This window comes from Tachysurus fulvidraco, chromosome 26, assembly GCF_022655615.1.
Source record: "Tachysurus fulvidraco isolate hzauxx_2018 chromosome 26, HZAU_PFXX_2.0, whole genome shotgun sequence".
NCBI lineage: Eukaryota > Metazoa > Chordata > Actinopteri > Siluriformes > Bagridae > Tachysurus > Tachysurus fulvidraco.
The window spans coordinates 9423684-9435963 of NC_062543.1; the positions used below are offsets into that span (position 1 = coordinate 9423684).

Genomic DNA, 12280 nt, shown 5'->3' on the forward strand with positions numbered 1-12280 from the left:
TGGGTATAAAGTATATTTGAGAGGACTTAAAAGGGATTATTTCATACACTATGTCTTGCACATAAAGCTATACGATTTAATGACAGTTTTTGTAATTAGTTTTATTTTTGCAATTTTTAGAATTTTTGCGAAATAGCTGTAAGAAATACAAAGATTCATTCAAAATATATTCATTCATTCATTCATCTTCAGTAACCATATATTCGAAGTAACTAGTTCTACAATCTATCAGTTACGATTCATGGCCAGGATACCAAATGTGGTATAAAAAACTAAACGAAAATTGTTTCTCTAAAATAATCCGACAACAATCACCACATTGACCCGACTAGCCCAATCTAGCTTGTATAGAAGGAAGACCGAATTAGTCACACTGGATGATGCTGGGTAAAAGCAGAGTTTATTGTAGATCAGTGCTGATCACACCTGACATCTATGCTTTCAAAAAATTATGCTCAAAGTGTCCTTGGTGCTTATCTCTCTGGATTTTTCCATTACCTGTTCCTGGTACGCAGCTTTATTTTAAACTGTTTTTCCTAGCTTAGTTTTAACTTTTAGTGCATTTAAAATATGTATCTTAACCTGAGCTCATTAGGTGCTTCCTACACCTCATTATCGACTCCAATCCTACGAGTTTTATTGAAGAACAGTTTAACTGTTAGCGAGAGGCTATGGGAGATTATGAGACATATGTGGCTGATGCTGCTGCACAAACTCACTGCTATTGAGCCTTCTGGTATGGTTGATGTTGCTACTCAAACCTACTCCAAAGGTCTCATTGCTGAGCCTACCAGTATGACTGACACTGCTACTCAAACCTTCTCAAAGTATCAGAGCAAGTGTCCGAATACCTTTAAGATAGTCCATTTTCTGTGTTAAACCTCACACAATTAGGCCAATGACACCTTCTAGCTGTGGACACACCAAGCTGCAAAAGCTGCCAGGTGGCACATGGCATTATGGAGCTTCTACTTCTACCAGTCATTAACACTCTTAATTAATTGTGTTTTATGATTTGAATTTTGACTTTCTTGTCCAATAAACAATTTGGTTATGAATTAAATTTAATACACATCAACGTATGGTGTCTGATTCAAACCCATGTTGTCTTCTTATTTGTTACATATAAGTTATTACAGCTGCAGTTATTACAAATAACTGCAGCTGACTCCATGTTTGGGCTTAGTCATATACACACGCATACACACACACAATTAAATAGTCATTCTCATTTAATGCACACCTTTCTTTTTTTTGTACTTCTTTTATATAATTGTCAACCAGTGGTTGACAACGCCTGAATATTTGTACTTTGTAACTACACTATTATTTTGTGGTATTGTTTTGTATTTCTTTTACTACTTTTTGTTATAGAACCCCCACATACAATACAGAATGTAAAACTCTATACAATTTTACTCCCCAGTGCTTTCAAAAGTCAGTGTTAATAGTTTATTTTTTATCAATCTATCTTCTAGGTACAGCTGCAAAACGTTTTTGAAGGAACTTGACAGAAGGTTGTTCCAAACATCTTGAAGAACATACCACAGATCTTCAGTCTATGTAGGCTGCCTCAAATCCTTCTGTCTCTTCATGTAAATCTAGAGAGACCCTATGATGTTGATATCAGGGCTCAATAGGCACCAAACCATAACTTCCAGGACTCCTTATTCTTCTCTTTGCTGAAGATAGTTCTTGATAATATCATATGTATGTTTGGGGTCTGTGTCCTTCTTCAGAATAAATTTGGGGACAATCAGACACCTGTATTCAAGTGTTATACCATGGTAGGTTGTCACCTGTGCAATAAGTCCATTCATGAAATTTCCTCAGTACTGTGGTATTATAGCAAAGTGGAAGCAATTGGGAACAACAACAACTTAGCCACAAAGTGGTAGGGCACATAAAATCACAGAGCAGGGTCTTTGGAGTGACAAATGAAGCTTGGCAATCCAATGGGTGAGTCTGGGATTGGCAGTTGCCAGGAGAATGGTACTGGCCTGACTGCATTGTTCCAAGTATGGTGGAGGAGAGATTATGGTGTGGGGATGTTTTTCAGGGGTTGCACATGGCCCCTTTGTTCCAGTGAAAGGAGAGTGAAACTCTTAAAGCTTTAGCATACAAAGACATTTTGGACAATTTATCTACACCTTCACCTACGTCTACACCTAGCTACGGACCTTTAAAATATTTTTTTTACAATTCCGTACATTTCATGTTAACATAGTTCCTTGTAAATTAGGGAATCCACTTTATTTCCTTTATATTCTTTTTTCATTTGAAAAAAGGCTGTGTCTTATGCTATATATCTCATCGAAATATGCAATGAAATATCTCAATTGTCTAGGTTAACTGGGTGTGTTAAAGATGTAAAATATTGGATAAATCATTTTCTATTATTAAATTCCATTAAGACAGAGATATTACTAATCGGTCCAAAAATATGATCCAAGATGGCGCTGGTGGGGTTGGCTGCCATTATGACTGCTCCACGATTTGTTTGTTTTTGTTTTCGGCAGTTGGATGACATCATCATCCACTTGGATGACATCATCCATATAACAGAAATACTGTTATTTCTATTGGTCTACAATCCATTCAGTTACTGCAGTTTTTAAACCTGGACTCAAACTGTCCTAGCAAAATTATAAGAGCAGGAACAGGCTGAGGGCACATGCACAACGTGCTCCCCTAGCTAGCATTCTGTTAGCCAATTGTCCACGTCTCTGGAGAACAAGCTTGATGACTTCAAGGCCAGGGCAACCTCCTCTGCTTCACTGAGACATGGCTGAACCCAGCAGTACCGGACCATGCCATTCATCCAGCCAAGCGCTTCTTGGTTTAATGCATGGACAGAACACTGGAGTTATGGAAGTCAAGTGGTGAAGTGTGTTATATGGAAATCAATACCTGACGTGACAGCAAAAAACTTGTATCGTTTTCAAGCTCCTGCTCACCCAACCTGAAGCTCTTGACCATCAAATGACCCCATTTCTACCTTAATCAGGAATTTAGCTCAGTCATAGTTTATATCCATTGTTTATATTCCACCTCAAGCAGACACAGACACTGCTTTATGGGAGATACATGAGGCCCTCACTCCATATCAAACACAGCATCATGAGGCTGTGCTCATTTTGTCAGATGACTAACAGTTCCAACCTCAAACAAGCAGTGCCATATATTTACCAGCACATCACCTGCCCCACCAGAGACACTCAGTTTAATGTGGTTATAAGAGCCTGTGGAAGGGGCTAAGAGCCTGTGGCAGTGGCTAAGAGCTACGATGGTTCTAAGAGCCTGTGGCAGGGACCAAGAGCTACAACAGAATACAAGAGACCATCCTCCAGATTGGTGAATGGCTGCCTCTCTGGGTGGCAAGCAAAACGCTTTCTACACTCTCCTAGAAGCTGCAGCTAACAGCACTGAAAGCATTAACAGTGCTAATAGCGGTACAAGCAGCATGCATGCGAAGAGTCCTGGAACGGAAAACACCTTCATGAGGAAGGCATTCAGAAGAGTGAATAACGGGAATTCAGCAGGAGCAGACGACTTCCTGGTACGGGTCCAGAGAGCCTGCACTGACCAGCTAGCACCGGTGTTCACTGTGATTTTCAACCTTTCCCTAGAACAGCCCACAATCAACATTGTGCTTTAAACAGTCCACCATGGTTCATTTCCTGAAAAACAATAGCCTGTCTATCACCCAGTAGCCCTAACCTTCATATTAATAAAGTGCTTCAAAAGACTGGTCTGAGACTTTTTCACTTCTACAGTACCTGGCACATTAGGCCCACCACAGTTTACGTATTATCCCAACTGTACTGCTGAGGATGCATTTGCACACCATTACACACCCCTTAGTCACCTGGACAGCAGGAAGGGGAAATATGTTAAAATATCCTGCTAAAAAAACAGCATTGCTGGCCCAGCATATGGTATGTTTCGCATGCTGGGACCAGCTTGGGATGGTGGTATGCTGGTCCAGCATTAGGTGCTGGTTGCAGGTGTGCTGGCTGACCAGCCTGGAATGCTGGTGTGCTGGCCGACCATCTTGGAATGGTGGTATGCTGGTCCAGCATTAGGTGCTGGTTGCTGGTGTGCTTGCCGACCAGCCTGGGATGCTGGTGTGCTGGTCAACATATGTTGTCTTTATTGGATGCTAGTATAATCCCAGCAAGACCACAACAAAACCCATTTGTTGCATCACATTTCTTAGTGCATATTCATAGTTAAATAAAGACCAAGACAATTCACTTTTTAATAAAGAAAAACATTCTGGATACTCTTATCATTTACATGGCTTTCTTACATATATATATATATATATATATATATATATATATATATATATATATATATATATATATATGTATATATATATGTATATATATTTACACACACACACACACACACACATATGGTATATATATATAAGTGTGTATGTGTGTGTGTGTGTGTGTGTGTGTGTGTGTGTGTATAAATATATATATATATATATATATATATATATATATATATATATATATATATATATATATATATATATATATATATATAAGAAAAATGTCAATAATGTCCTGCCGAAAATAAATATATATAAAAGGTATGTTTTATATATATACCGTATTTTCCGCACTATAAAGCGCATCGGATTATAAGGCGCAGTCTCAATTACGGGGTCTATTTCTGTACTTAACCCATGCATAAGGCGCACCATGTTATAAAGCGCATGCTAAAACATACGGTCTACAAAAAAAGGTAACAGAAGCAAAACAGTTTTCATTAGCGGACGGCAAACCAACTTAAGGTGCATTTACCGCCACCTACTGGACTGGAGTGTAAAGCGCATAATGGTTAGGAAGAAAAAAATGTTTTGCAACATACCGGTAGTACACCTACCGGGGGCGTGGTGGAGGTAAGCGTACGTACTGTACGTATTACGTAATGTTCTCTGATTGGTTTATCGCTGCCAGCGTACGTAGTGTATGTATTACGTCCCTGTGTCAGCGGGAAATGGTCCGACAGTCAATCAAATGGAGCGCTTACCAAAGTCGCACAACAACATTTTTTGCACGGCCTCCACACTGGCAAACTGTGTGCTTTTATGTTAGAAATAAGGCAGCAAAATCTGAGGGAGCGCCTAAATACGTTATTGACATTTTTCTTATTTTAGTTTTTATTTTATAAATGTAAACAACTAAAATATAATTCTAGAATGTATTGGGTTATATTCTTTTATTCATTGTTGTTTATTTTGAGCTGAAATGTCTAACATGCACTCCTGAACAAAATCTTAAGACCAGGGGAAACATTCCAAGTATTTGCATTTCACACTGGTGGATCATAACCAGCTTGTAAGAACTGCTTCAAAACGTCAAAAGAAGAAAAAGGAGCAAGAGACAAAAAACAGAGATTGCCAGTTTATTGAAAACTGAATTTAAACTCAAACAGGTTGATCAACAGCATAGCAAAAGTTTAAAAAATGCCCCCCAAAAAAACCCAAAACAGAACTAAAAGTGGCCCCACCGTTCTTGATAAGTTCAAACACTCGTTGTTCCATGTGAAACTGGCTCCACAAAGGTCATCCTCAGTCTGGAACTGATGTACGTTTTTGTAAACTTCCCTTGCCATCCATCCCCAAACATTCTTAAGGGGATTTTCAATTTCAAACTTGATTTGAATTGAATTGATTTAGGTCAGGGGCAGACTCAGGATGGTCCAGAATTGCAATGCTATTGTCCTGGAAGAAGTCCTTCTTCAGGTGGGGGTTGTGAATTGCAGTGTTGTCCTGTTGAAAGACCCAGTCATTACCACACAAATGAGGGCCCACAGTCAAGAGGGATGTCCACATAGATTGCTGCCATTTTACACCGCTGTACAACCTGAAGCTCCATTTTCCCATTCAAGGAAAAAGTACCCCAGATCATGATGGAGCCTCCTCTCCTGTGCCAGGTAGGAAACATCTCCAGAGGGATCTCTTTGTAACGCCAGTATCGTTGGAAGCCATCAGGAACATCACGGTTAAATTTTTTTCCGGGAATAAAACCCGTGTTTGGTGCTCCCTTGCAAATTCTAAACAGGCAAAATTCTAAACAGTTTGTAGTGTGGGAGGAGAAGTGGCTTTTGAAGAGGTTTTTTGTTCTTTAAGTCCTTCTCTTGCAGATGCCGTCTTATGGTTATTGGGCTGCAGGTCAGCATTAGTAATAGCCTTAATTTGGGTCGAGGATCGGCCTGTTGAAATTGTTTTGGGTCTATCACTTCATTTTTTTGTCCCATAACTCTCAGGATCATTTAAGGAATTTAAAATGACTGTCTTACTGTGTCCAACCTTGGCAGCAATGGCAAGTTGTGAGAGCCCTTGCTTCTGCAACTCGACAATCCTACCACATTAAAAAACAAATTTTTGCTTTTATTATCAGGAAATCATGACTGTGTGAAGGACAATTAAATTAAAGCCATATTTTTGCACAGATTTTAACTTTTTAAGGCCATGGTCTTAAACTTTTGATCAGCTGATGACCACCCTGTTTGAGTTTAAATGCAGTTTTCAATAAATTGACAACTCTATATTTTTTGTTTCTTGTTCACGTTTCTTCTTTTGGCATTTTGAAGTGCGAAGTGTGAATGCTTCTATTATTTTCCCTGGTCTTAAGATTTTGTTCAGGAGTGTATTTTAAAAAGTTTAAACTTGCCATAGATATGGTGCAAAGGAATAAAGCTATGTTTATATTTAAACCTTAAGGAACTCAAAACACTGTTTTTTTAATAAATGCTTTTCTAGACAACAGTGTAGCACTGCAGAGAATGAATATTTCATGCGTGTTGAAGGACTACATATCTAATATCATACAACATTAGATTTAAAAGCGCATGGCAGCATTTTAAAATATTTTCTAGTCACAGTGCATTCCAATCAATTGGTGTTTTTCCAGATGCCCTAAGTAAGATGTTAGTCTTTGAGAAGTGTCTGCATCCAAAAAAGCCCATGTGAGCAGAGTATGGTGATGGATGGCTTGTCTCAAGAACGTGGTGATCTGACTGTAAATAAGAGAAATTAGCTACAGTTAACAATTAACAGTTAAAACAATCTGAGTTTTATCATTTTTAACAAGACAAATTAGAAGATAATAATTTGCTGTGTTAATAGTGTTTATATTGTTTTAATATGTAGTCAGTCCTGAAATCTGATAGTACATTATAACTGTTTTTTTGTAAATGATAGAACTTTTAATTACTGAGCAAAATAATAAAAATAAACAAATAATTGTGCATTTCAACTTTTCTATTGTCTGAATCTTGAAAAAAGATGAGCAGTGGCTCATTTCCGCAAAGCATGTGGTGGTTTCTGTAATATATGCTGTAGCTCATTTCCTGCAAGTGAGACATGGTAAAACCCTGAATATACACACAGCACCTTATTAATATCAGCCACACTTAATTTTCCTCATTATTTTTAAGTTGTTGGTGTCTTCTCATTTTGTATAGAATTTTATTAGTGTTTGGCAGCCAAGACAAGTCTGCTTCTTCAGTCTGCATTTCCTATACATTTGTGAAACATTTGCACAATATTAATGGTGCACCAGAAAATTTACTTAACTATGTGTGATTCTTAGTTTGAGTAACTTTCCCACATATAAATATGAACTTAAATATTTGATTCAAGAGGAGTTTTAGTGAACATGAATTGTAGAAGTCATTGACACGATTTTAAAATTATAGTTATGTAAACTTACCCAATTAATGAATTTGCCTTTCCTCTGAGCATATGATCCCCACAGTAGGAAGACCAGGCCTTTTAAATTCCTACTTAGGCTCTGAACCACTGCATCAGTGAACTCCTCCCATCCCTGGCCTTGGTGGGATGCTGGCTCTCTGCTTCTCACAGTCAGAACAGAGTTCAGAAGCAGAACACCTGACAGTGGGAGAAAAATCAAGCTTTTAATCTTTTAAATGGAGGTTTAGGAAGGACTTTGAGGTTTTCAGTTTATCACTTAAAAACAGCACATTTGAATTCTTCTGAATTAATGAATTAAGAAAATCAGAACAAGAGAATGAAAAGTACAAGCTATATAATGCTTCAATTAAATAAATTAATAATTACTTATTATTTTTACTCTCATTGGTAGACTTAAATAAAAAAAATAATTATTCAAAAATGTCATTAACCTTGTTTAGCCCATCCTGTCAGGTCCCCATGGCCAGGGTGTTGAAAGTCCTTGATATCTATTGCAAGCTCGGTGAATATATTTTCCAAGCTGAAACATATAACTAGTAATCAGTGAATGCAGATTTGAGCAGTATCAAATAATCAACAATAAAAATCATATTGCTTCCATGACTGAAAGAATGTGCTCCAAATCAGTATACCTCCAAAATATTATGTATGTGTGTGTGTGTGTGTGTGTGTGTGTGTGCGTCTGTGTGTGCGCATCTGTGTGTGTATGTATGTATGTATGTATGTATGTATATATATATATATATATATATATATATATATATATATATATATATATATATATATATACACATATATATACATACACACCTTGGAGGTGGTGGCGAAGGCCTCAGTACACTGAAGCACAGACCATGAGCTTGACTTTGTCTCGGATATGGATCTTGGCCAAGGATAACCACTTTCACCTGAATACCAATGCAAAAGAATTTAACGGACTGATGAACTCATTTGAAACTTTTTTTATGCAGTTTATTTGCTATTAATTAAAAAACTTACAGCCTCAAATGCACACACATTTGTCCAAAAGAAGACATTCTCTTTACTTGGATAAACAGTGAAATGTTTCCTCTCGTCAGCAACAAAAGACATCAGCTGAGAAGAAGACGCTACATATAAGAACTTTGTCACTTTGACTCATAACAGTACAATGGGTCATGGCTTTAAATGTGAAGTGCCTGTGAGTCATTTACCTTAGTGAAGTAAGGTTTGGTGAATTCAGTCCGAATGTGGTTGTGCCAGCTCTCTCCAATGGGCATGGGATCATTGCGAGCAGCAAGTCTTCTTAAAGCTTCATGTCTCTTCTGCTCTATTTGCTTCAGCTGCTCAACAGTAAGTGGTGGGCCACTCCTATGAATTTTTTCTTTTGCTAGAGTGTTAATTAAAAAAAAAAGATCAAATATTTCAAAGATAGTAATGCCAATGTACAATGTTAAATCACCATACTGTGCAATGGCCAATACAACTTTACTTAAAATATGTCTATATTTATTTTCATACCTTGTGACATTATTTCCAAATGGAGTGTTATATACGCTGCTAAACATATGTCTGCAGTCTGAACAAGGCATGCAAATGTAAATGCTCTGCAAGTCACAGAAACAAAAGTGAAACTTCAGGCCAACCCTGAAATAGCATTGAGGCTTAAACCATAGCTGCATCTGCCAAATTCTTACCTGCTTTCTGTATATTAAAAAGTGGCATACAAATTATCAGATTTAATGTAAAAGAATTAGCCTGCTAGAGTTACTTTCCAACCTGAACATATTAGACTGTGTGCTTTCTATGTAGATATTCTGGCTGTTAATTCAGTTTCCACACTTTTTATGAAATTCTGCAGTTATGTTTCAAAAGAACACTCTCTAATCAGCATCTACAGCACTTCATGTGAGGGCTTTATGTGGTGTATTATTCATATTAAAAAATGTTCATCAGAATAACAATTTTATGGACCATTGTCTAGAAGACCATTTTTGTGCTTATTAAAAGATATTATATTTTATTTACTTTTCTATTTTCCACGAGAAACCACAAAACCTTTGAAGTGTTGCAGCTTCCTGTTTATGAAGCCCAAAGTGCATTGTGTAAACTGTAATATACAATGCACTTTCCAACAGTAATGTACTGTTTTCCAATAAAGCAGAAAACAATGTACTCTGAGAAATATTTTGCACTGCTGTTAATTTAATGACAATTTTCAACAGTAGTTTTCTGTATTTATTTAATATGTTTATTTTCTGTATTTTGCAATGCATTGTGGTCTAGTACTATTTGCTAAACTTTTAAATAACAGTACAATTCAGTATTTTTTTTAAACTGGTGTGTATCAGAGCAAAGTTGCTCAAAGTTCATTACTGTTCTATTGAAGTAATTTGTTTCGTGTTATTATCTTAAACATAACTTTTAGAATCACCAATATTAAGGATCATTTTCAGTCAAGTATGCATGAACTTGCAACATCATTTCTCATTAATAAAGCTTGTTTTCTGAAGAGGATGCATAAGGAAGTCCTTCGTCTTCAACAGTAACCCTAACCATAACCCTAACCCGACGATAATTGCACAGTAATTTAAACCTTTTTTCTTTATTTTCTTGACAGTATTTTATTCATAAAAGGTTGTATTACCAGAAGCAATGCATGAAATTCATACTTAGCAAGCTGTCCAGCTTGTGAACATGTGTTTAGATCTTACTTCAGTGCTGACGTGACTAACTCGACCGTTTATATTTTCATGGATTTTACTGACACCAAACATCATTACATTGTTTTAGATTGTCTTTTGAACGTTAGTGTTAATTGTTTCATGTTAAGTGTTAACCATTATTATTAGCTACACCTGCTAAAATCAGAGATAATTTCAGGTTTAACCGTGGCTTATGTTTCAAATGTGAGTGAGCAGATAGTTTCAGTGTATAAAATATATACATAACAACACTTTACTCTGATTTAATTTGCTTTGTTTATGATTTGAAGTTTAGATGCAAAGATTTGTACAGGTGGTATAAAAAACTGCTAATCATGTTCTTTCAGAAACATTTAACCTAATATTAATACATGTTTGATAATGCATGTTTAGTGTTAATCTAATATAATAGATTAGACCATTTTGTGTAAATGTAAGACACTTTTTTCCTCTAAATTTCCCACAAAAATGTTCCCCTCAGGTCTGCAGTGTTGTAATGTAACGAAGTACAAGTACTTCGTTACCGTACTTAAGAAGAAATTACACATATCTGTACTTTACTTCGCTGTTTAAATGTACGTCAACTTTCACTTTTACTCCACAACATTTCCTAGATAAAATGTATACTTTTACTCGCTATATTTCCACTAAGCATTTTCGTCACTCATTACTACAAAATAAAATCAGCAGAAATGTCCTCCGCACGTAGCTCCGCACGCTCTATTTCAACGTAATGTTGCCAAAAGGAGGCGGAAGCACAACTGAAACCGCCATGGAAGTACCTACTGGAGGACCTCCCATTATCATAGACCAGGGGTGGCCAACCAGTCAGAGACCAAGAGCCACATTTTTAGAGTATTACGGCAAAGAGCCACATCATACACATGGGCACACATGATCATCACCTTTTTGCAACTGCCATTTTGAGAGCAAACAAATTGTTTACTCAAATGATCTTGCTCCTACTGTGAAACTTCGAGGTATTTTCATCCCACTCACATGCGCGTTTGACTAAAATACCGTATTCAACTCAAGCGAAACGAACATTCATATTAAAAAGACACAAATACAAACTTCGATATGAATGTAAGAGCCGCATGAAACCGGGCAAAAAGCTGCATGCGGGTCGGGAGCCGCGGGTTGGCCGTCCCTGTCGTAGACGACCATCCCGATTATAGTGGTGAACAGGGTGAAGAAGATAATGTATACACCGATGGCCATATTTGCAAGAAATGTTTCTGTACATTGGAATGAAAGATTCTTCCTACCGGATGAAGTGCCTCTTATACCTACCAAAAATCACTGAAATTTTACTTTTTACTTCAAATACTTAAGTACATTACTCTCACTCACTCATTTTCTACCTCTTATCGGAACTACCTCGGGTCACGGGGAGCCTGTGCCATCGGGCATTAAGGCAGGATACACCCTGGACAGAGTGCCAACCCATCGCAGGACACACACACACTCTCATTCACTCACGCAATCACACACTACGGACAATTTTCCAGAAATGGCAATCAACCTACCATGCATGTCTTTGGACGGGGGAGGAAACCGGAGTACCCGGAGGAAACCCCCGAGGCACGGAGAGAACATGCAAACTCCGCACACACGCCTTGTGTGTCTTGGGAGGCGGGAATCGAACACCGACCCAGGAGGTGTGAGGCAAACGTGCTAGCCACCGTGCCCCCCCTTTAGTACATTAAATATCAGAAAATGACTTTTGATACTTAAGTACAGTATATATCAGATACTTTAATACTTTTACTTGAGTAATATTCTAAAAGGTGACTTTCACTTCTACCAAAGTTTTTTTCTAGTACGATACTTGTACTTTTTACTCAAGTATTGCTTT

At 37.4% G+C, this 12280-nt stretch overlaps 1 protein-coding gene across 4 annotated transcripts; it reads right to left on the bottom strand.

The window, feature by feature from the left end:
* Positions 1-5410: 5410 nt before the first annotated feature.
* Positions 5411-10223, bottom strand: ungb (uracil DNA glycosylase b). 4 transcript variants are annotated; one of them, XM_027167999.2, is made up of 7 exons: positions 9239-10213; positions 8932-9107; positions 8738-8833; positions 8549-8646; positions 8170-8258; positions 7737-7915; positions 5411-6383 (listed from the first exon to the last, which is right to left on the bottom strand). In XM_027167999.2, exons 1-7 carry the CDS (start codon positions 9246-9248, stop codon positions 6318-6320), a joined length of 714 nt encoding a protein of 237 aa, XP_027023800.2. In that variant the 5' UTR covers positions 9249-10213; the 3' UTR covers positions 5411-6317. The 4 variants fall into 4 exon arrangements, with proteins under 4 accessions (XP_027023800.2, XP_027023799.1, XP_027023798.1 ...); XM_027167998.2 differs by having other exon boundaries at positions 5411-7041; positions 8756-8833; positions 9239-10128; XM_027167997.2 differs by having other exon boundaries at positions 5411-7041; positions 9239-10128.
* Between the last annotated feature and the right edge of the window lie 2057 nt (positions 10224-12280).

Bases quoted from the DNA above. Each gene is read 5' to 3' on its own strand.
- ungb (XM_027167997.2), bottom strand. The intron at 8,834-8,931 runs GTAAATGACTCA...TCTTCTTCTCAG, and splicing joins CCAAACCTTACTTCACTAAG to CTGATGTCTTTTGTTGCTGA. The intron at 7,042-7,736 runs GTAAGTTTACAT...TCTTATTTACAG, and splicing joins AAGGCAAATTCATTAATTGG to TCAGATCACCACGTTCTTGA.